Below are 24,678 nucleotides of genomic sequence, written 5' to 3' on the forward strand. Positions count from 1 at the left end.
GGAGTTATGTGTGGGGTGACAGATGCTATAAATAGCTTCCTAGTAACTAGATTTTGAAAGATCTATTTCTTTCTTCGTATCATCTGTGCTCCTCATTGGCCTAGGGATAACACCCACCCAGGTCTTCATTCTTGACTTCCCCAGAATTGAGATTATTATTCACTAGCTTTATCAGCAGCAGTTTTCATTTCATGATAGGTAAAAAGAAACCAGCCTTTACCTATTTCTTATCTGTTTATCTGTTCTTCTTCTCCCCCTCATCTTTCTGGGAATGTCCTCTCCCGGGCAGCACACTGCACAGCCATGTTTGAGCATGGCTGTGCTCCTTGGCCATAATAATGGGAAAGGAGGTGGATCCCAAAAGAAACTGACCTAGCTGCTACTTCTGAGAACTTGGAATTTCCACCGAGAAATTTCTATCTTGGTATGCTCTTTCTCTTTAGTAAAGAACACGTAAACATGGTATCTTTTGTCCTATGTATCCATTAGTTGTATAATTATTTGTGTAACCTAAGGCGATATTTCTCAGTCGGGCACTATAGGCTTTGGGGCCAGCAGTTGGCTTTGTTCAAATACTCCATGCCATTTAGCATCCTTTATGCCTCCACGTGAAGTTCCAGCAACACCGGCCCCGCTTCCTGTAGTCAGAATGCAACCCCGTTCTGTTTCAGGTCACCTCTACAGCACAGTAAACACCCCAAGTCAGGAGACATTTTCTAAAGGAAACCATGCAGCCAGTTTTCTACTTAGTATCTCAGAAAATTATTTTCCTTATTTGCCAGCTGTTGAGCAATTCAAGAATTCAGACCATGATTTCTGCGTCTGTGGCACATGGTTAGTATCTCCTGACGTCGCGCTTTGCCTGCACAAAACTCTGAGGGTTCTGTAACTTCCTGGGCTCCTTGGGAGTGAAGTCTAACCTTCTCCAATTTCTTCTATTTCCCCTAAGATGCCTGGTTATTGCCTGCTTTGAGTAACTGCGGCGACGGTATTCTTAGGACCTGTTTCAAAAGAAGCACTGTGTCCCCCTGACTAGCAGCAAGTAGTCAAGGTCACCTTGAACAGAGCGGGTCACAGTCCGAGCCAAGGAGAGCTTGAATGTGCGGGTGAATTCTAGACCGGGAAGGCTGAATTCTAACTGGTCTTCCCTTAGCCCTAAGAAAAACACTAATATATTATACACACTCTTCGGAAGACATCAAGAAAGGAAGTAAATTCCCCACACTTCCCATGTGTGTAATTGTGTATTTTAATGTAGCTTGACCTGCTACAAGTAATTGTATAAGCATTTGCTTTGCTGAGTCATTTTATTTACATGCAATATTTAGGGATTCTCTTTATTTTACTATTAGGAAACATGCATGAAGTAAAACTTTTCACTGCCCATCTGCTCATTTTTTTTTTCATCTAATATAAGAATTCTCTGTGATGACAATCTGTTCCTTAACAGGCAAATATTCTAACATAAGAAGCAACAAAAATAGCATCCACAACTTTGGAGATCTAATGCCAGCTGATTTGATTATCTCTTTTGATGTTGTCTCAATTTGCTCAATTGATGACTTTTTTAATTATTCTAAAATACAGCTCCAAATTAAAGATGTGCATCATTATAAAAGAGATAAAACAAGAGAATAAAGTTCTTTTTTGTGCAAAACAATACAGCTAAGTTTGAACCGTAATCAGTGAAGCAAAAACTGTTTCCAGGAAGTTAATTAATTATAATTAAATTAACTCACATGCTCTTTCTTGTTTGCCTATGCCTTGATCTACTAACGTGTAATGGTATAGGGCCCCATTCATCTACTTTGCCCTGGAATTCTGTTACCCCTCTGCTTGCCTCCTCAAATTTCATCACGTGGTAGATTTCCATGCTTCTGACTGTCTCTGCCTTTCGCCCCCCACTCTAGCACTTCCCTGTCCCTGGAGGCCACCGACTTATGCCACCATGCTGCTTCCTCATTTTTGCTGCATTTGCTTCACGTTTTCAGATTGCTTTGAGCTAGCTACAATTTGACCTGAACTGTCTAAAAATATCCCTGCCTGCTTTAGACCTTCTTTGGATTTGCCAGCCTTCATTTTAAATTTGACTACATACCCAGTATCTTCTCTCAACACCACAACAAAGATCTTTGGATTGACAGACTGCACTCTTCTACTTTAGAACAATGTTTTTTGTATTACATATCACAGCCCATTAGTGAGTTATCAAGTCAATTTACTGCGTTGTGAACACTTGTAAAAAAATGAAATAGAGGGGTGCCTGGGTGGCTCAGCCAGTTAGGCATCTGTCTTCTGCTCAGATCATGATCCCAGTGTCCTGGGATCGAGTTCTGCATCGGGCTCCTTGCTCAGCGGGGAGCCTGTCGCTCCCCCTGCTTGTGCTCTCTCCCTCTGACAAATAAATAAATAAAAATCTTTGAAAAAAATAGAAGGCAATAGAAACGATCAATTTTATTATATAAATGGGTATATGTGCTAGCTTATGGGAAATATATTTACACTTGTACTGTTGGTCTAAAAAGCTGGAAGACACTGCTTTAAATGGGGACTGTGATTTCAGATTGCCTGCATACTTTCCAATGATCACTTCCACGAGCTCTACTTCTCACTTCAGTACTTGGTACATTCTTAGATTTTCCTGGCAAGCAGTTTGTTTCAAGTTTAAAATTATGGGGCTCCTGGGTGGCGCAATTGGTTAAGCATCCCACTCCTGGTTTTGGCTCAGGTCATGATTTGGGGGCTTGATCTCAAGCCCTGCACGGACCCCTGCTTCAGGCTCCATGCTCAGTGTGGAGTCTGCTAAAGTTTCTCTCTCCTTCTCCTCCTCCCACCCCCCTGCCTCCTCTCTCTCTCTCTCATAAATAAATAAATCTTTAAAAAAATAAAATTATTTTCAGGCTCTAACTCATATTTTCATTCATCTTAGATTAATGTATCCTGTAAGATTGCCAGATTTAATGAACAAGACACAGGATACCCAGTTATATTTGAATTTCAGATAAACAATAATTTTTAATATAAATTTGTCCCAATATTGCATGTTTATCTGGAATTCATATTTAATTGGCCATGCTTTGTTTTATCTACTAACATTAATCCTATTTACAAATCAGCACCAGACCCTAAGGGTAGAAAAAATTGCGGTGCCTCCCCTCATCTGTTCTGCAAAATAAAAACTAGAATAAGTCCCAAATAAGCGTAAGGATGATCTGAATGTGCCGTGTTATGCTCAGTTGCTTTTTTAAAAATTAAATTCCTCCAGTTGTGACAAATAATTAAACTCAGCACTGGCTATTCCTGACTGGGGCAGACCATCCCCTTAACTAAGTGAAAAAAGCAAGGGGAGCCGATAAATGACCCAAGAGGAAGGAAAATGATCAGAAAACAAAGGAGGACAAGGAAAAGTGGGCAGTGCTAGGAACTGAAAATAGCAAACGAGAATAGTACCAGAATCCTAGCAGATCAAGCAGTAGTGCAGGATCCTTAGGAACTCACACAAAACCTGAGAATCCCGTCAGGGAGCAGTGGTGACTTTGGGGGGGGTGAGGTGCAAATGCAGCAGCATCCTGGGTTTGGTATTGGTGACATTATTAAGGTGCAGGAATTCAGTTGGTCATTTCACAGATGTTTAGAGGTCAGATGGATACAACAGAGAGCCAGATCTTTCTGAAACAGTAATTAGGGTTTTGAAGCAAAAATTGTTGGGGTCCAGAGTGAATGCAGACTTTGTATAGGCAGGCCAAATGTCTGGCTTTTTGTCTAATTGATTATTACTATGCATGTACTTTTCACCGAAGAGTATTTATGTTGAGTCCTGATGAAGGCATTTTTCAGAATCACTTTGGAATTAATCAAACGCTTACCAACAGGTGATTCCAAGAATTTGATGTATGTAGGCACACTAGTGGTGTAGAACCATTTCTAGCTGTATTCAGGGGTAATTATACCATCTGTGCATTCAGTAGGTATTTGTTGAAGAAGTAAATGTTTAGGTGAAAAATGTCTTCATCTTTGAAAGACGGTTTCCATATGCACCCTTTGCAAGTTAATAATTTCCTCTGTAGAAGTACAACGATGCTTACTGCTTATCTTTTCTCATGCATGAAACGCGTAAAAGAGAACCCATGTAAATATAAGGGCAAACCATTGGCTAGATACCTCAGTTTTGTAATACACCTAGAAAAATGTCTGAGGGAGGTGTATAACATTTGCAAACTTTTTTTTAATAGTCCGAATTTCCTCCTTTCAAATGAATTCAAAGATATACAATGGCTAAAGTAGATAAAGACAGAGTAGCCCTTGTTGAATAAGAGATGTTAGGCTGAACGAAGACTTCCATCCCCCAGACAGAGGGTTCTCTGGACTATGGTGTGCTCTCTCTTTATGAATCTATGGCGTTTAGACTTATAGGCTTTATTCAATGATAGTTAAATTTTATCAGTTTTTAAAAATACACTTTCTATAGTCATATTATCCAGTTATGTACATTGCAGGTGGTTTGTGATAAATAGCACAATATTAAATATCACAATATTAATATAACAAGATAAACAAATTTCACTAGGAGATTATTTCTAATTTATTTTTTGTTCAGAATCTCAACAGCATACATAAGAGAACATATCAAATTTTGGCCCCAAGGGCAAATTCTTCCATAAGTGCACTGCATGGTATTCAGCAGCAAACAGGTCTTTAATGTTATTATTCCAGTAAAATAAAAGTATTAATGCTATTCTATAAATTCATTTTATAAAGCAAAAGCAATGGTAATTTTAAAAATAGTGTGATTAGACCAGTTTTATTTGCTCTGAGGCTCTGTCTCTGATATGGAGCACACTATACCAAGGCAGCAAGCTGAGGAGTAATGTAATTTATAATGAAATTCAGCACTGCCTCCTACTTTTCCAAATTACTGATATTTAGTAACATTAATTTTGTTTCTGTTTGTTTGCTTTTGTTTTTGCTAAAAGCTTAGTGAACGTAGGACAAAATGGCATGATTTTGGTGGATAAATCTTTTGGCTTTAGCCATTTTGTTTTGCTTTAAAAAGTGATGGCTAATGCTTACGATTCACCGGTGTCATGGAATATCTCTGTTTCAGTTCACCCATTGGGCTTGCATCTTAAGCCAAGAATGACTTCTCAACTGGTGAATTCCCTTCAATAATTGGAGTTCTTTTTCCTTTGGAAATTGACTACTCATACCTCTCTTGCACTTTCTATTAAAAGCGAAGTCCTATGCGTTTAATTCCTGGCTTTTAAATATTACAACATTGTTGCAAAGCCCATCACTTTAGCAATCAGTTCTGCCCAACAGCCTGTTGTAAATTTCCTCCAGGTGGCGCTCTCCATTGTTAGTGTGCAGTCATGTGTTTCTTGGGGAACTTTGTAACCCAAGTCAAGATACAGAGAGTTTGACTGCCCCTTGTTTTCAGAATGGCCGCCTCAAACCTGTTAGAGCATCTTAAACTTACAAAGACTCTCACACCAGGAAACATAAACATTTCAGGATATTAGCCTATGCTGTGAGGTTAATATTCCAACTCTTTATGGATAAGACAGTTTCTCTCTCTCTCTCTCTTTAATGCTGATAAGCTGGAGAGACTATAAAATATAGTGATTAAGGGGATAGTCTCTGAAACCAGATTATAACCTGAGTCCTTTCTCTTTACTCGTTTGACAAGTTACACAACCTCTCTGAAACTTAGTTTCCTCATCTTTTAAACAGAGGTGGCAATGGTGATGATAGTAATCTATTCCTGGCATTGTTGGGAGGATCAAAGGATAAAATCCATGTCAAATCCTTGCTTAGTATAATCCAGTTATTAAGGGCTCCATTCATGGAAAACTTAAACATTGAGGTATTATTTAGGAAGCATTTCTTTTTGTATAAAGCAGCAACAGTGAGTACTAGTTGTCATATATTGAAAGAGAATCTTAATTTTGAGAACTGTCCATGCTTTACCATATCAGGAACCAGAGTATTGCAGGTATATGTACCAGCTGAATACATTTAGGGTACATTTCTTCTGAAAATGTTCAGAAATTAAACAGTTATACTTGGAGAAGAGGCTTGGGACTGAGGAAGAAAGACATAGGACAAATAGCCCTGTTTTAAAATTCTTCTCTCTTAGCCATGTTGCTATCAAAATTTTATGGCTGGGGTTAATGAGATACACTTGCGTCATAGAACTGTGAGACACACAGTCTGAGAAAATACAGCAAAGCAATGGTTTATTATTACATTGCTTTGATTAACTGACTAAGTTTTTCAGTTTTTCTAACTTGATGTTACTTCGTGTATTCAGATCCAGGTAGGAAAGATTTGCTTCTGAAGACAAAGCTCTGCGATTCAAAAATACATGTAAGAAAATTTTAGAAGTTCTTTATTATTGAATTTACAAGATAAGATTTGCATATCAATTTAACCGCACTTGCTCTTTTATTTCAGTTCTTTTGGGTCACTGACATTTTTACCCTAACTGAACTGTGTTGAGAGGAAGCCAGAATTTGGCTTTATAGTTGTAAGGTGTTTTTTTTTTTTTTTAAATACTTTTTTATTATTTATTTATTTATTTTTATTATGTTATGTTAGTCCCCATACTATAGCTGTAAGGTTTTGAAAAAATACTGTTTCTTCTTTCTTCAGAGTGGCAGGGACATTGGCAAGGTGAAGTGCCCATCCTCTTTTCAATCATAGTATTTGCCAATAACCTTTTCAAAAATGTGTCCCCAATAGTTTGTTGTTGTTGTTTTAAGCCGCGAGTGGAAGATCACTAGTGGTGCCCCTTATGGGACTTGATCATCAGGGCTTCTTCGGGTGGATCTGTTTATCATTAGATTACTAAGGTCATACTGTCTTTGCTACTGAGGCCATTTTTATTGTTTAATCTATGAAAAGATGCTGCAATTCAGTTATTTTTTTTTAAAGATTTTATTTATTTATTTGACAGAGAGAGACAGCCAGCGAGAGAGGGAACACAAGCAGGGGGAGTGGGAGAGGAAGAAGCAGGCTCACAGCGGAGGAGCCTGATGTGGGGCTCAATCCCACAACGCCGGGATCACGCCCTGAGCCCAAGGCAGACGCTTAACCGCTGTGCCACCCAGGCGCCCCTGCAGTTCAGTTATTTTTATGTAGAAGTATTACCATGTTTTTTGGATGGGAGAAGTCATTTCTACTTCTAATTTATGATAATAATTTGATTCATGATATTCTGCACTATTGATGAACCCCAGTTTTAATGGACTTAGAAGGTAATATTTTCATTGTAAGAGTATTAATAATATCCAAAACATAGAGGAATTAAGGTCGTTAGAAGTGGTGAGTAATGAAAAAATATGTTGTGCCACAGCATCCCCACCCCTCTCAACCACAGCTAATTCAAAGTTAAAAGCAACAACAACAGATCTTCAGCCATAACTCAAGTTTAAAGAAGTTTCACAAGTGCTGACTTTGTCCTGTGAGAATACTTTCATACTTCAGGTATTTTTGAAATATACAATTTTTAAAGATCTATTTTGACATTGCTGCTTTCCTTGGACCCTACAAATTTCTCCATCTTTTGGATAAGCCCACCATGGTCCATTCAATGTATAGAAATAGGCCAGGATTTGGGAGATCCAGGCTTGAGTTCCAGCTCTTTGCTTTGTCCTCTGTTGTGTAATAATGGCAGTTCATTTTGTCTCTTCATACCAGTCAATCCACTTATCAGAAAATTACTGTAAAATCTGTTTAGCTACTGTCTAAAATAATGAATGCAAAAAGTCAGTGAAAAATAGAAAGCATTGTGGCGCCTGGGTGGCTCAGTTGTTAAGCATCAGCCTTCGGCTCAGGGCATGATCCTGGCATTCTGGAATCGAGCCCCGCGTCAGTCTGGTCCACTGGGATCCTGCTTCTTCCTCTCCCACACCCCCTGCTTGTGTTCCCTCTCTTTTTGGCTGTTTCTCTCTCTGTCAAATAAATAAATAAAATCTTAAAAAAAAAAAAAAGAAAGGAAAAATAGAAAGCATTATATAAATCTAAGAAAACAAGTCCGTATTCATAGAAAAAAAAAGCATTTCTATGAAAGAGATGCCTCATAATTATTTACATGATAAATAGTGTTTGGTCATTAGTTTATAAATTTCAATATGGCGAGGTTCTCATCCTTCTTTGGATGTTAAGTTCTACTATAAGCAATATACGTGGCTTGTCATAAGGTAGTTATCTTTTTAGTGTTTAGTTCAGAGAGAGCAAGACTAATATCCATTTGTGTTTTGTTTTGCTTCTTATTACTAACAAGATGCAGTGTTTCTGCATGGACAAATTCTAAGTAAATACTCTGTATCCTTCCAAAATATTAAGATATTTCAAGAATACATTTTCAAGTGAAGTATTAATCTCATCCGTGTTCTAGAAAATGTTCTGTACTCTATATTGAAAGCTCAGTTTCTATCCCAGAAACAAATAAGTGATTAGATTTGAAGAGTGGGTCAAGGAAATATACATTTATGAATGATTAGAGCATTTTATATAATTAATTATAGTATTAGTAGAATGGTATTTCAAATATCAGAGTCAAAATATTTTTCAATTTCCGTCCCTTCTAGGTTGTATTTGCAACTGCTATTAAATGTTGCATAAAGGATGTTAGGACTTTGATGAATGGACAGCCTAGAAGAACACATCCCTGAGTTTTATCACCATTTATGAAAATCTATTTAAAGTTGACTTAGCATTTCAAATGTTCACTCCCAGCTAATGGAAACCAGACCTTTCATTAGAGGAGGAACCATAAGGGCATTTAGCCCCTGCCTCAATTTCTAAGGAGGCTTCACATGTGGGCTTTCAATGTTATCTCTAAATGGGGTTACTGGAGGATACCCATAGGATCAGAAGACAGGGCTTTAATTATGAAATGTATATATACAAATGCACCATCATTTAAAAACTTTTTAAGAATATTTTTTCATTTTTAAAAATACTCTAAGAACTTCAGCAATGAAGGTTGCCTAGGATTCTTAATTTCAAAGACGCCTGGGAGGAAAAATTCTAGATAAGGAAAAAGAAATTATTTTCTGTCTTCACCTGCATGGCAAGAGAACTGTTATTTCCGAAATGAGTGTGAGATGTGAAGAGTCTGTTCTGGGGGTCTTTTGTCCTTGTGCTTAAGAAGACTCCATGGTTTGCGAGCCCCAGTGAGCGTGAGGTGGAGAAGAAAGGATTCGAGGACAGCGGGATGCCTTGGCCAGTCTCCCCATAAAATGGATTCTGAACACCAAGAAAAGTCCCCCTAAATAAGTGCTTTTACCACTTACATAACATGTCATGACATGCCAAGTGCGATGCCAGAATAACATTACAGAGAGTAATGTGATAAAATACTTGCTGAAATTTTTTTTCTAAGATACAAAGTGGGACTTTATATTTTTTCCATGTACATGTGAACACAAACATATTTGTGACCCTTACAGGTACTCTGTTTTTCAGAGTTAAACTATAAAGGAATTGTAATATGATTAATAATGATTATTTAAAAAATGGATTTGGAGTGACGTAGCGCTAGGACAAGGAATACAGTTGAGTCAGGTCAATGATAAATCTGCCTAGAAGGGATTCCTACTCAAGTGCCTTAGTAGCATGGGGAGAGGGGCAGATTGTGGAGAGCGTCAGGACCTTGGAAGCAGATGCAGGGTGTCTTCAAGTCCACCATTTGCCCATCATTTTTTTCAATGGAAGATTTCTCTTTTATGTAAGTAGAGAACGATGTAATAGAAAACCTCTATGGAAATCAATAGGACATTCTTCTCAAATCCTATTTGTTGAAGAATTTACTGGTCAGCCCCATACTTCCAGTGGACTATGACCCCTTGTGAGTTAAAATATCAGGACCAGGTATGCCTCCTGGATTTTTTTTTTTTAACTTCTGAATTATTTTAATATAGGTTTTCAGAGAGTCAGGGAAAAAAAAGATCTCTAGTTAGATAAACAAATCAGGCAAAGTTGTGTGAGTTCCCTCAGTAAAATAGATGAATAGGAATCAAATGTGTGTGAGTGTGTGTGTGTGAGTGTGTGTGGGTGGGTGGGTGGGTGGTTAGGGGAAATAACGTAAGAGAAAGTGAGAATTTAAATTGTGTATATATTTCCTTATTCACTAACCAATATAAAATAGTTTGATGAAATAGTTCGATGAATAGGTTTTTTTTCTCTCACGATTCTTTGTACAGTATGAAGAAGCATGTTTTACAACTGGACAACAAATTTTAATTTACAAATGATAGTTATATTAAAAATGCTAGTAGAGCTGAATTTTAATTACCTGTGTATGGATAATCCATGAGACATTTTAATTGTGGACTGGCACTTTCTCTTTGGTATCCTTACCCCTTTTTTGCCCTGATCTAGGATAAATGATGCAAACTGATTTTATTATTAAATTCAAGGCAAAGTATGCTTTACAATTTTGGATTTTAGTGTGTAGGGTTTCTTCAGTGTTGTGCTCTTTCTATGGCATGAATAAGCAAAAGCTGACCCCATCACTATTAATGGAATTGGTGTAGACTTGTACTTAATTATACACACGGTGCATATTTTCTTTCCTTTCTACAAACTTAAAATACAGTACTGTTCGTAACAGCTGTGCATGCACCTGAGAAATTGTTGGTAGCTTTTATGTCTAATTCCCAACTCATTTCTTCTTCTTCTTTATCTTGTATTTCATGCACCAGTGTTTGTGTTCTGGTGGAAGACTAATGCCTGTATCACACTTGTTAGTAGCGCTATTGGAGTCAGTGTCCACTTTTATTTAGAGATATTTAACAATCTGTCAGCTTCCCTTCAGAAGTTATTTGCTTTGATGACAGAAATACCTTGGTTTTTGAAAAGTTAAGATTTTAAAAATTACTGACGGGAGTATTGATTTCTAATGTGATTCTAGATCATGGTTCTGAAAATAGAAGCTCTGTATAGGGTATGGGGAAAGCTTGCTCTGACAATCAGCGTGAACTATTGTGGACATACATTATGAAAGAGTGACCTAAGATAACAAATGGAGTAAGTGGCCAAAATGCATTTCCAGGTGTGTCATTTTCTGTGGAAGAGATGATTCACTGCAGTGAAGAGATACATGAGTTCTCTTAGAATTATGTTATTTTCAATTAAAATGTTTCAGAAAGCCATAACGAAGACATGCTCATTAATGCAAAATCCAAAGTTTCTTGTTTCTAGTTGGGGCTAAATTTCTAAAAATACATGCGAAATTGAATAAAACTAGGATGGTGCTAGCAGTGAGTTTAAAAAAAACGTTGACAATCTTTAATAAGGAAAATTCACTAGACTCTCTGCACACTGTGATTACTTTTCCTAAAAGAAATGCAGACAGAGAAACAGATACCCATCCAGATGTGGTTGAGCTTTTTTCCCTCCACATTGCATTATTAGCTCTTATTAAGACACGTGCCATCAAGTTGGATAGATATTTCTTGAAATGATGCATGGTACGCAGTGCATGCTTTCATTGTGCTTCCTGCCATTATGGAATAATGCGTCTTATTTGGAAATACGATGATCATTTCTGTGGACTCGGGCTCGGTCAGCTTATATAATAACACCTCTATTTTGTGAATCATTTCAGATTTCAGAGAGCTATGCCTTCCTACCAAGAGAAGCGGTGACACGGTTTCTAATGAGCTGCTCCGAGTGCCAGAAAAGAATGCATTTAAACCCAGATGGAACAGATCACAAAGGTAGCCCCAGGGTCAAATAGTGAGATTTAAAGTAATTTTATTCGTAGTGACAATGTATAGCCCACATTTTTACAAAAATGTGGTAGACTGAAACAGTTCAACAAGTCAGATCATCTCATTTATTTGAGTAAGAGGCAGTGAATTTTCAATATCCACTTACAGAGTAATTCTGTGCCCATTCTCAGAAGAAAGGTGGTTTTGGCTGTGCCAAATAACTTTTTTTTCCTATGATAATATTTTAACTTTCACATATTGTGTGTATTTCATGTTATTTTAAATCAGTTAGCAAGGAAATTGATTTTCCATCAGTGTCCTTTTAAACCTACCAGTTCCTTATTTTTGAAAGGGATGGGTGGTCTGGAGCTCCTTCACTGACAATTTTTACATGCAAGTTATAATTTGTCTTTAGCTCTCATTAAAAATTACTTAGATGATTTTCCTGATCTATCAATTTCTCTCAAAGTTTAAATTAATTTTAAAGATACATTTAGGCTAGTCCATTCCCATGTGTTGGGGGATGAATAGACAAAGATAAAAGATAAAAGAAAAAACCATGCAAATTTCCTTTTTCACTCAAGTAGCACACAGACAAAGTAGTTATGCAGCAAAGGAGAAAAATACAAAAATACAGGTAATTGTGTTTAATCACGATATTGGCTTCACCCACTGTTACTGGGGTATCAAAGAGCTCCCCTGTAGTTAGGAATAACTAATTTATCTGTAGCATTAATTTGTCCTTTATACCTTTGTATAGTTATTTTTTTTCTACAATCCATCCATAATGCTACCAATCTCCTAAAGACTTGGTATCTAGCATCCTATTTCCATTTGAACAAATTGGATCGTTCTGAGATTACAGGTAGAGTGTGGTATCACTTTCACACCCATTCAAAATGTTTTATTCCAGATAATGGAAAACCTCCCACTTTGGTGACCAGCATGATTGATTACAACATGCCAATTACCATGGCCTATATGAAGCACATGAAACTGCGGCTGCTAAACTCACAGCAAGATGAGGTAAAATGGAAATATCTACTTCCAAGTCAGAATGAAGTTTGATGACCATGACTAGCGTATTAAGCATGATGGCATTCTGAAGACGGTGATTTATTTTTTAATGAAAGGAATGTCACTGGGATGACACAGATGGAGAAACGAGCAGAAACTTCTAGTCCTTGCTAGAGAGTCCCTGTCTCAACACAGCTACCTTAGTGCTCTGTGGGAATGTGTTCGTTCCCAAGAAAGATTCATTTTCCTTAATTGACTGCCATCAAGCCGGCCTTGGGAAAGGGCTAGAAAGTTCAGGGGAAAGTTTTCCCAAATGAGTGAGTATCCAAGGAAAGTATGCAAGCCTTTAGTACTAAGGTTGTTTTGCCTGGAAGTCAAAAAAACTCATTTAAAAAAGTATTTCAAGTCTAATGATTTTTTCCACCATCTAAATCTTCCATACATTTTAACTTTTTTTCCCATTATTCTATATATTAGTTTGTCGACTTCTCTGCATTTTCTAGAGATAAGTTGTGGTGATTCTTCCTAATTAGAGGTATTTCTATGTTTCGAGTTATTGTTTAATTTGTACAGTAAGAATCTAGAAATGTGCTTGCTGGCGTGTATTAGACACAAATGCACATTTGTTGAATATTCTCTAGGATACTAACTAACTGTTCAGTTTGGTAGAAGTATCTCAGAGGCAGGGACCAAGTGATATATATTCCCCCCAAAACCTGTAGCAATAGGGGCTTAGGAAATCCTTGTAAAGTAGTTCAGTAGCTATTAATTAATGGGCACATTCAGATTATCAATATTAAGAATAGTTTTTCAGGCTAAAACATACACTCCTTCTTGAAATTTCTCAAGAACAGGAAATGTGGTTAAATATTTTCCAAATACAGCATGATTTGGTGAAGTACTATAAAATTCTTTCAATATTACTTTGTTGAGCTTACTTTATTTAATAAAACCCAGTTTTTGTTGTTGTTGTTGCTGTTTTCCTCTGTACTTGAACAGCTTTGAGCTCAAAACTGTATTTATAAAATTGTTTTATCTCAAAAAACTACTAAGGGTACACTCTATAAAATGATCTGCATTTGTACAGTGGCAGTTTGGATTTCATATTACCAGATGGCTGCAGATAAATGATTAAATAAACAGTAATAAAATCATTGGGTTAAGACATGAGAGACAACTAAAAAAACATTAATGTCTATCCATCCCAGAGAATGGAAAAATTATTCCCATCATTTATTATATAATTGGAAAAAAATTTAAAACCTCATAAACTAGTTCAAACTGTCAAATTATTTGTAGGAAGCTCATTTAGTTGTTGGTACATTTATTTCTAGGCTAAAAAGTAAGAAGATCAACTTTGTGCCAACAGTACAGCCCACATATGCTGAATCCTTCTGGCTTCTAAAAAATCATAAGTACTTCACACAAAGGAAGTAGATCCTTTTAATTTATAACTGGATTAGGAAAATAACTCTCATCCTTACAGTTTGAAGATACCAATTGGATATAATTGCCTTAAAAATATTCAGATAAGTGACTAGATTATTTGCAAAATTTTAGAAGTTATGATTATTGAAAGATAGGAAGGTGATTAAGTGAATCACATTAAAAAGGAATTCAAGTGAGCTATTTCTTTGTGCTCAGTTATATTTAAATTTTAATGTGTTAATTCAATTAGTTCAACAAATATTTATTGAATACCTTCTGTGTAACTGGCCTTTGTAGATAATGGAGGTAAACAGTGAGTAAATCGACAAAAATCTTGCCTCTATTAAACCTAACTTCTAGGCAGGGGGAGAAAATAAAGGAAGTAAGTAGTGAAAGTATGTTTATAAGAAGATGCTAAATGCTATTAAGAGAAATAAAGACAGGAATGGGAGTCCCTTTAGGATTACAAAATACTTTATCCAACATAAGATCAGTCAACCTTCTTATAAATTGTTGATGGAGTTTAAACCAGAATAAACTTACAGGGAGAGAGTTCGGCAATAATTATAAAAACTTTAAAAGTTACTCATGTGCCTTGACTAGAAATTTGTACTGAGGGATGTGATGTGATGAACAAAACAATTTATGTGTTAGGATGTTTGTTACATTGCTAATCGTGAATAACTGGAAATATTTTCAAGGTCCAACAACGAGGAATTGTCAGATCTTCACTGCCCGATACGGTAACCGCCAGCCATATGTGGATATTTAAATTTAATTGAAAATTCATTAAAATTAACTAAAATTAAATTTTCAGTTCTTCAGTTGCACTAGCCATGTTTCAAGTACGCAGTAGCCAAGTATGGCTGGTAGTCACCTGACTGAATAGGGAATATTATACAGCCCTTCCATCAGCACAGAATGTTTTTCTGAACATTACTGGCTAAATAACCAGCATTAGGGGCACCCCTGGAGCTTAGTGAGCTGCATGTTGCAGGACCCCCAACCCAAGATTCTGATTCTAGACCTAGTGTGTGACACCTGGTGATCTGAATTTTTAACAATATCTACCCTCGTGCACACGAAGGTCTGAAGTGGTGCATTTCCCAGAAAGGATAATAATATAAGCTTTAAGTTGATTTGAGCATAAGGTAAGTGAAAAACAGAACAAAGATGAGATTGGTGAGAGTGGTTTTCAAGCCATCTTATGGAAACCCCTTAATGTTTGATTGAGCAGCCTGCACATTACTTGGTAGATTTGGATTGACTTGAATATAGCTGCAAATTTAGGAGCAGAGAAGAGGCACTCTCTGAAGTGGAAAGATTAATTTAGCAGTAGTCGATGAATAGGACTGGTGGGGAAGAAATTGGAGGTGGGTAAATAACTAGGAGACTTATTAATCATTCAGGAAATGGGAACATGCGATTGGGACAATAGCAATGGAAATTGAGAGTTACATGGTACAGACTCTTTAGAGGTAAAATCTGGAACTTGAAAACTAAAATAAGATATGGACCAGATCAGTGATGTGAATTTCAAGCAACTGTCTTAAAAGGAAAAAGACTGGGCATAAAATTATTTATTACAGTAAAATGTTCTAATTTTTAAAAATTAAGTTTTAGGGAAGAAATGCTATGATAATTGGCCATGCCTTTCATTATGATAAGATTTTAGCAACATAAGGAATAAGGTCACATTGTAGCATGTGAAGACTCTTTTTCTGGTTATCATACAGAATAAAATACAGAGGGAAGAATTTAGATGAATGGCCTATAGATGATCATGAATAAAATAAAATAATATCATATCCATCAAGTTTTCTGATTCTTCACTCTTAGTAATCTTCAGTAATTTCTTTCCAGAGTGATTAGCATTTCTTCTATGTCAATAATAAAAACCCCACAATCTTATATTTTATACACATTTGCCACCTCTTATTAAAAGATAGTAATTTAATCATTTAATAATTGGAATAGAACTTACAGAATGAATGCCTGCACTTAGTTTCATTGAAGGTCTTTGTAAATCTAAACAATTGGATAATTTATATTCTAATAAGGAGTAGAATTGTGAAAAGTGAATTATATTTCATAGAAAATCATGGAGGAAAATATTTAAGATAGAATCATTAAGCCACTTATGATAAATAGAATGACGATTTTTTAAAAAATAGAATAACAAGTACATTTGGTTATAGAACCATTTAATTTTTGTCCACATTTCTTAAAAAGCATGCTGATATGAGTGTTATTTATTGGTGATAAAATGTGTGTTGATTATTTATAATGTGTTATAGCAGTTTATATAATCATTCTGCGGATCAGAGATTGTGATCTTTTTGTGTCTAGCTTTTCTTTAAACACACATACATTCTCATATACACATACATTTTACACACACACACATGCATACACATGCACCCATAATATCTATCAGATGGTATATATTGGAAATGATATTGTACAGGATTACAGGTAGTTAGCTCTTTGCAGTATATATAATAAATGCTGATTCTAAAGACTATGTTTATATAGAATACACAACTATTTTATAAACACATGTTGGTCATCTTTACTATTATATTTAAATTTATTTTTTGTATGTATTCATAAAATATAATCAATATGAATCCTATTTATGCTGTAGAATTTCCTATATATTCTACATAAAAATATTAAAATTTTGTACTTATTATATATCTGACATTGTTCTAACTACTTTAAATATGATTACATTTCCTTAATCTTTATGTAGCCCTATGAGATTGATGCTATTATTCCCATTTTATGGATGAGGAAATTGAGGCACAGAAAGGTTAGGTAACTTGCTTAAGGTAACACTTCTAGGGGGCAGAGCATGGATCTAAATCAGTTCAGTCTGGCTCTAGAGAATGGTCTCTAAAATACTCTCGTATCATAGACACTACATATAGTGTATATAATAAATATCTGTCACTTACTTATGTGTGCATATAGATGTATGTATATGTATATGGTACACCCTGATAACATTGATGTGCACATTGAATTCTGTTATTTTTTTTCTCTTTTTAACATATATATTTATTTCAGATGCTTTGGATTTTCTTAGCATTTAGAATTGGAGAAAACATAATGTACCGAGAGAGAGGGCATGCCGCCGGGAGAAGTCTGTGTGGCTGATTGCCCAGAGGCCTCGCAGGGTGGCATTTCCTTGCTGAATTAATGAAGAGCTAGTGCTACTCAGTAGACCCAGACATGATCAGACCTTTCGTAAAGGAAGGACACCAAAATCACCTTGACCTGACCTATGGATCAGAATGCCAATTTGTTAGTCTACTAGAACGTTCCTGTCCCCTAACCATAGCAACTTCTTTGCTGATACCAAGATGTCATTTATGAAGCCAAGGTAACTCTTCCTATTCAAAGAAGCTATTTTCTCAAGCCTGAGTGACTTCATATAAATCCCGGTTCATTTTATCACCAAAGTTCTATATAATAGTGGGATACATTCTTTAACTGCTCTGTGCCTCAATTTCTCGATCTGTAAAATAGGGTGAATCCTGGGACCTGACTCACAGGTGGTGATAAAGCTGAAGTGAGTGAACAAATATAGAGAACAGTTATCTGTAACATAAATAGCACTAGAACTACAGCTCCTGCTAATTATTATATTAATGCTCCACTTTCAGATCAGACGTTTACAAGTAAAAGTCAAACCTGCTGATTTTGATTAAATACTTACAGCATGTCACAGCAGATTCCCCAGGCCCCTCTGCCTACATAAGCACACCATTGGCCGAAAATCAGTTCTCCAACAGGAGTTTGTTTCAGTGAAATGGCTACAGCAAAATATCTTAGATTTGATTTAAGTTAATTTTTGGCAGGTTTTGATGAATTGGGCATTTGGAGAACTGGACTTTTGGTAATTTCGCCACGTGGTGAACTGGCTTTTGGGAAATGGATCTTGCACACTTCTACCCAGAACTTCTTTTTGGGCTTGCAGTACAGTGTTACTTACTTATGAGGAAAGAAAGGATGTGCTAAAACCTTGCTCTCGTAAATGTGGATTTTCAATCTAGCCATATGAGTTTGTCAATTATTAGAATCCATTCTGTTTGCCAATGAGAATTTTTTGATTGAGGTTTTCTTATTGCAAGATTTTTGCTTATATTTTAAGTCATTTTTAGACTCAAACATATATTTCTCTATGTGTTCTATTTTGTGATTTGAGTCTTCTAGGAAGTATTTTTTACTAATTAAAAAAATCCATTTTTCCTTATTTAGGATAATTCCCCAACTACATCCTTCCTAAACACGTTATTTTACCTTTTAAATCTGCCTGTGCGTAGATACATTGATTTTTCACAAGTCTTGAAATTCCTTAAAGGGAGAAATTATTACTTTGTTATTTCAAGTATCTATTACAATGTAACATGTTTTACTGGGTTCTGTAAAAGCTTACTTACTGGCTAAACTCTAATTGACCCGTAGATAAAATGGTCACTATTTGAATGTGTTATATTTATGTTATGATGCTTGATGATATTTTAAAACCATTTTCAGGATGAAAGTTCAATAGAAAGTGATGAATTTGATATGAGTGATTCAACACGGATGTCAGCTGTGAACTCTGATCTTAGCTCCAATCTTGAGGAAAGAATGCAAAGTCCTCAGGCTCTTCATGGCCAGCAAGATGGTAAGCCTTTCTAACCGAATAAACAAAACAACAAAAACCTGAGTCAGAGTGTATTAAAGCAACCATCACAATCTCTTGGCCAATTTTTTATCTGTTCCTACAGGGACTTTGTCTACTCAGGTTCCATTATCCACTTTCATTATTTTTAGATTCAAGTACTTTGTTCAAAACTAGTGTGATAGACTGATTTATAAACGGATGTTAGTTATAAAAATCCAAGCTTGCCCACGTTTTGCACCCTGAACGTAAAATGTGTCGTATCACTGTAGTTTTGGTTTGTGCGATGTTTTCTAGCTTTGGTTTCTTGAGCCATAATAATCAAGCGTTTCAAAATGATCAGAAGAGTAATTTGGATGTTTTAATTTTCCTAAAAGACAAAATTGTAATTTAAAAAAATGATTTATTATAAAAGGACAGTTTTATCAAAGTGATTTTGCTGGGTAAGAAGGTTTTTACTAGGATTTTGACCTACTTTATTCAGCAGTAAAGGAAAAAAAAGATCATGATCTCTCATTCCTGGGTCCATTGACAATTTTGGAATTATCCAGTTGTTCTTGTTAGGATGAAAACTGGATATGAGGAGAAAATAGACTAGGCAGTTCATGTTTTAGGTCTCCAATTTGCAGAGATCTTTAAAAATTATCTTTGTAGATTTCTATCTTGGTAAGTATAGAATAATGTGTGATAGTAAATGTACCTTACTAGGGTAATTGTGAATGAAAATGAAGTGTTATAAATAGAAGGCAAACAGCCAATTTTATTCAACAGTAGTTTATTATTCCTGTAACTAACAAGTTTACATGAACTTTTTTGACTGTGTAGTTTTGTGCCTACATCTGTAGATGGGGAAATGAAATATTTTCCTTGCTTTTTCTGACACTTGCTACTAAAAACTGGTTGTAAAAGATTGCTGCATTTCTAGTTGCTGTTGGTGATCTGCTTTTGCTTCACGGTTTAAGAAATCCCTAGTTTTAAGTATACCAAAAGTTTAAAAAAAAAAAAAGGTGGCAAGGGTGTTTCTTTTTCACAGCTCAGATGAGTCTAAAAGATGTTGGTGTCCTTGGCACGAATTACAAGGAAGGAGGAGTGCGTCGATCAGTGGCTTTAAAATCATATCTCACCCACTACAGAGTAGCATAGCTATTGGGATAGAGAAGACATTTACTTGGGAAATTTCTAAGAATGAAGTTTTTCTGGTTTGGATATAAATTGTCTTTTCTCTTTTATTTTTAAAAATTTTTAAAAATTATGTATTTGAGAGAGAGAGGGAGAGAGCACAGAGGAAGAGTGAGAGGGAGAAGCAGAGTCCCCACTGAGCAGGGAGCCAGATGAGGGGCTTGATCCCAGGACCCTGGGATCATGACCTATACCAAAGGCAGATACTTAACCAACTGAGCCGCCCAGGTGCCCCGATCTTTTTTCTTTTAAAATATGAATAGAAGTCTTCAGATTTTGATTTTTTTTATTGGAAATTGTCTAGCACTGGGATCATAGGATAACAGAAATATGTATCAGTGATACACGTATCACTCTACTAATATTCGTTCATGTGTTTTGCCTGCTTATACCATTACCTTTCGTAGTCTATAATCCTCGAGAATGTAAATAACAAGAGGATGTGTCCCATGATGCAAATCTGTGGTTTTCTTCTTAGAAGTTGTCAGTTGTGGATCTTTGGCTAGGGAATAGTTGATGTGATATAAATCTATATTGATTTTAATAAAATCCAGTGGAATAATTTCAAATATTATTTACCCTGAGGGGAAAGTACTTTCTCATCCTATATCAATGTGTGCCTCAAGGATAAGGACATATCTAGTCATTCCTTCTCCAACCTAAGCCTAGCCCTTCCCTTATATAAATGCCTTTTCCTCACACTTCTCACTGAGTTATCTCTTCCGAGTACTTCCTTTCTTTTCCGACATACAAGCCTCGTGTAATAAATGTCCTCTTTAGAAAGCCTCCATTGACCCCACTGCACCCTTCCATTCAGTGCCCCATTTCTCTGCACCATGTCCACAACACACTTTCCAGCAAAACTCAGTTAAGGACTTGTCTCATCATCTCCGCTTTCTCCGCTCTGCTTTTTCTGCTCATCTCCGGTAGGCTTTCCTCCGTGCCACTCCACCTTGGAGAGCTCTAGGGTGCAACCCTGGATTCTGTCCTCCCCTACATTCACTCTCTAGATGATCACATTGAATCATGTAGCTTTTAATACCATCTGCACCCTGACAAATCCCAAAGTTACTTCTCCAAGCCCTGATACCTTTCCTGAGCTCTGGACTATCTCTCCCAGACACCTACATTTTAATATTCTTCAGAAGACTTATCATTGTATGAAATGATATTATTTTTCTTACTTATTAGCCATTTCTCTTCTAAAATACAAATGCTATATTAACAAATAGATCTCATGCTTTTGATTTTCTTTTCAGTTGCTCCATTTGAGGTAGTTCTTTAAATACCCCATTATTTAAAAAATGAAAATATAACATTTTACCATTATCATGATTTCCACATAAGTTTTACATATTTTTTTGCTTTTTTAATTTTCTTCTTTCCCCTGACAGTACCACTCTCCTAGGGAATCTGCGTTGACAGCTACTGTATCATTCCATTTTCCTCTGTACTTATATACATATACACACACATGAATACACCCAGACACACACACAAACATATGTACATACACAGATTTTCTCACCGTTCTTTTATAAAAATAAGTTCATATCATTTACACTATTCTGTATCTTGTTTTTCTCATCCAATGTTACCTTTCTCTTAGAGCTTCCTATATACAAATACATATATCATGAAATGCATATATATAATGGTGAGCAAAGACATGGTCCCTACCTTCATGTAACACACAATAAAAGTGTATATTCTATCACTCACCTTTGATTACTGTTCATCTACCCAATGTGGGGAAATTCCAGCCCCTGTAAAAATAAGAATTCATGGTAGTAAAATTCGTAGTTTATATCTCTTTCTTAAGTTAGTGGGGACTCTGAGTGCTAGACATTGGATCTAGTGTGTATTACTTTTTTGTAGATGGTGCACATTGATATTTGAGAGTAGTCTGAAGCAGGGGACTTAAATGATAGAACAAATCCAGTTTTGGGTGGGCAATCCACATGCAGCTTTACTCGAGAGTACTCTAGGCCAAAATTTCTCAGGTTGGGCTCTGCTGACACAGCATTCATTGTTGGGGGGGATGTCCTGTGCTTTGTAGGGTGTTCAGTGGTGTCTCTGGCCTCCACTCACCACATGTCAGTATTACATCCTGTCTGCCAAACTGTGACAACCCGAAATGTCTCAGACATTGCAAATGTCCCATGGGGGCCATGATCTCCCTAAGTTGAGAACAAGTCGTGGAGGCCGAGAAGAAGGCTCTGAGAACGAATCCGGTCAGGCGGAGACAGAAGAGACCCAGTGAAGAGAAGTTTAGAAGTGGAGGTTGGAAAAGAGTCTAGGAACCGCATTCAGTCTGCTTTCTGAGATAACAGAAGTGTTCTAGATTTGTGCTGCTAGTCAGGTAGTCACTAGCCATGCTGCGGCTCCTGAGTACTTGAAATATTGCTAGTGCAACTGAGGGACTAAGGTTAATTTCAATTTGATTTAACTTGAATTAAAGTTAATTTAAATGTAAATAGTCACATGTGGCTGGTGGCTACTGTATCAGATGTGGTGGTCTAGACTATTTTTTACTCTGACTTGGCAGTTAAATGCCTATCTCTGTAGCCATGGGTTTGATATTTCTGAAGTCTTTAGAGAAATTATAGGGGAAACTCACATTTTAACGGTCAGCTGGGACCCCAGTTTAATATTTGTAGCATATGAATAATGTAACATTTTAAATTTTAAATTAAAAAGTTCTATTTTCTTTAATACTAAGTGATTAATTTATTGTAAAGAAATTGAAATATTGTGATTTTTAGAAATCTTTCCCTATAATTATAACATAGGCAGGTGTAACAATGTCTTTATTAGACACCATATAAAATGGAGAGTTAAAAATCCCTTTTTAAAGTTTTTTTTTTTTCTCACTGTGGTTATGGAAGATTTGCAATCTAATCAGTACAAAGGGAAACAATATAAATTCATTTGGGGGATATATATATATATATATACTATGTGTGTTAGACAAAGAGAGGAAAAGAAGAGAAATGTCTTGCCACTAGGCTAGATAATTAGATAAAGGTCAAGAAGACATAAGCTGGAATGAAGAATTTACAAAAGGGAAAATTGATGTATAATATTCAGCGTCCTTTGTTTATTTTAAGCTTATAATGCTTCCCTAAGTCAACAAAAAAATAAAGGTAAAAAAAGCGCAAAACCCTTGAATCTTAGCATAGTACGTATTTAACCTATTTTACCTTTGAAATATTGAGATAAAATTGACATGTAACATTATATTAGTTTCCGGTGTACAACATAATGGCTCCATATAGGTATTCATTAGGGACTGGTCACCACAATAAGTCTAGGTAACATCCATCACCGTACATAGTTACAATTTTTTTCTTGTCATGAGAACTTTTAGAATCTCGTCTTTTAGCAACTTTTGAAATATGCAATACAGAATTATTAACTGTAGAGATCGTGCCATACGTTATATCCCCAGGACTTATTTATTTTATAACTGGAAGCTTGTACCCTTTGGCCACCGTCACCCAATTTTGAGTAAAATATATTAAGCTATGTAAAACTTTTTTGCAGACTTCAAATAATACCTGTGGGCTAAAATCATTTAAAGATTGCATAATCGCTTGTGTTCATTGTAAAAGCAGGAGGTCCTTGGAGCTATCATGAAATATAAGTAGCTAATTGTGAAAGAGGCTCCCCTTTGCAATGGCTGTGGTTTACAGAATTCCAAAAGGTATTTCAGATCAAAAAGCTTAAAGATGTTCTGAATTTAGGGGCTCGTTGATTTGTAAGTGTCTGGTTCTACCATCCATGTAAATGGATTATAAGTAGAAATGTGCTCACTTAGGCTTCTGTCTTTGAATCCTGATTCTGGAAATTTGTGGGGACATGCCATAGCTCAAAAAATATTCTTTTTTTCTAATTATTTATTTTATTCTGAATTTGTACATTCTAAAAACAGCTGATTTATTTGTTGTTGTTGTTGTTGTCTGAAGTTATTTATTAAAGGATGTTTGGCAAAATAAAAGTCAGATTTAGAGACAGACTTGAAAGTTTCAGTTCAAAATAAACATTCAACTTCATTTGAAAGAAGTATACTTTTCTAAGAACCATTTTAATTGCTTTTCTGAGTTAATATATTGTATACTATTGATAGTTTTGCAAGGGAATATTTGTACTTTATTAATCACAAAATATTATTAATCGGCATAGGATTTCTGGGTTTTTTTTAAAGTCACAACAAATTGTTGTATTTTTTCCCTTTGCCCTTTTTTTTTTTTAAAGATTATATGAGTACGAAGGGAAATTGAGACACACCCGCTTTAACTCTGCTTAATCAGCTTTTAAATGAAGGGATTGCAATAGAAAATTATATCTATACATTTCCCTTAAGCCCTCATTTTTTTAATGATTTTGGTCATGACATCACAGAATATATTGCTCTTCGGAGAGTGTGTTCCATGTCCCCTGATTGTCTCTCAACTCAGTGGAGTAATAATAGAGATTGTTTTATCATAGTTTTTTGTTTTGTTTTTTGGGTTTTTTTTTTCTTTTTACAGTATTTAGTACTTCAGTCATATATCAAACAATGACTTCTTTATGCATTTGAATCCTTAACAAACAGCATCCTATGTGCCAAGCAAAGGGTTGCAATAATGTCTAGAAACAAAAAAGAAGGAGAGGACT

At 35.8% G+C, this 24,678-nt stretch overlaps 1 protein-coding gene across 1 annotated transcript in view; it reads left to right on the plus strand.

Moving 5' to 3' along the window:
• NOL4 (nucleolar protein 4) overlaps nucleotides 1-24,678 on the plus strand; it is a 301,648-nt gene that overhangs the window by 8,738 nt on the left and 268,232 nt on the right. Inside the window, exons 2-4 of the mRNA XM_045772847.2 lie at nucleotides 11,615-11,726; nucleotides 12,634-12,746; nucleotides 18,711-18,843. Coding sequence (XP_045628803.2) covers nucleotides 11,615-11,726; nucleotides 12,634-12,746; nucleotides 18,711-18,843 — 358 coding nt within the window. The remainder of the gene's footprint in view (nucleotides 1-11,614; nucleotides 11,727-12,633; nucleotides 12,747-18,710; nucleotides 18,844-24,678) is intronic.

The sequence above is a fragment of the Ursus americanus genome, chromosome 19 (genome assembly GCF_024610735.1).
Source record: "Ursus americanus isolate L20-20 chromosome 19, mUrsAme1.1.p, whole genome shotgun sequence".
NCBI lineage: Eukaryota > Metazoa > Chordata > Mammalia > Carnivora > Ursidae > Ursus > Ursus americanus.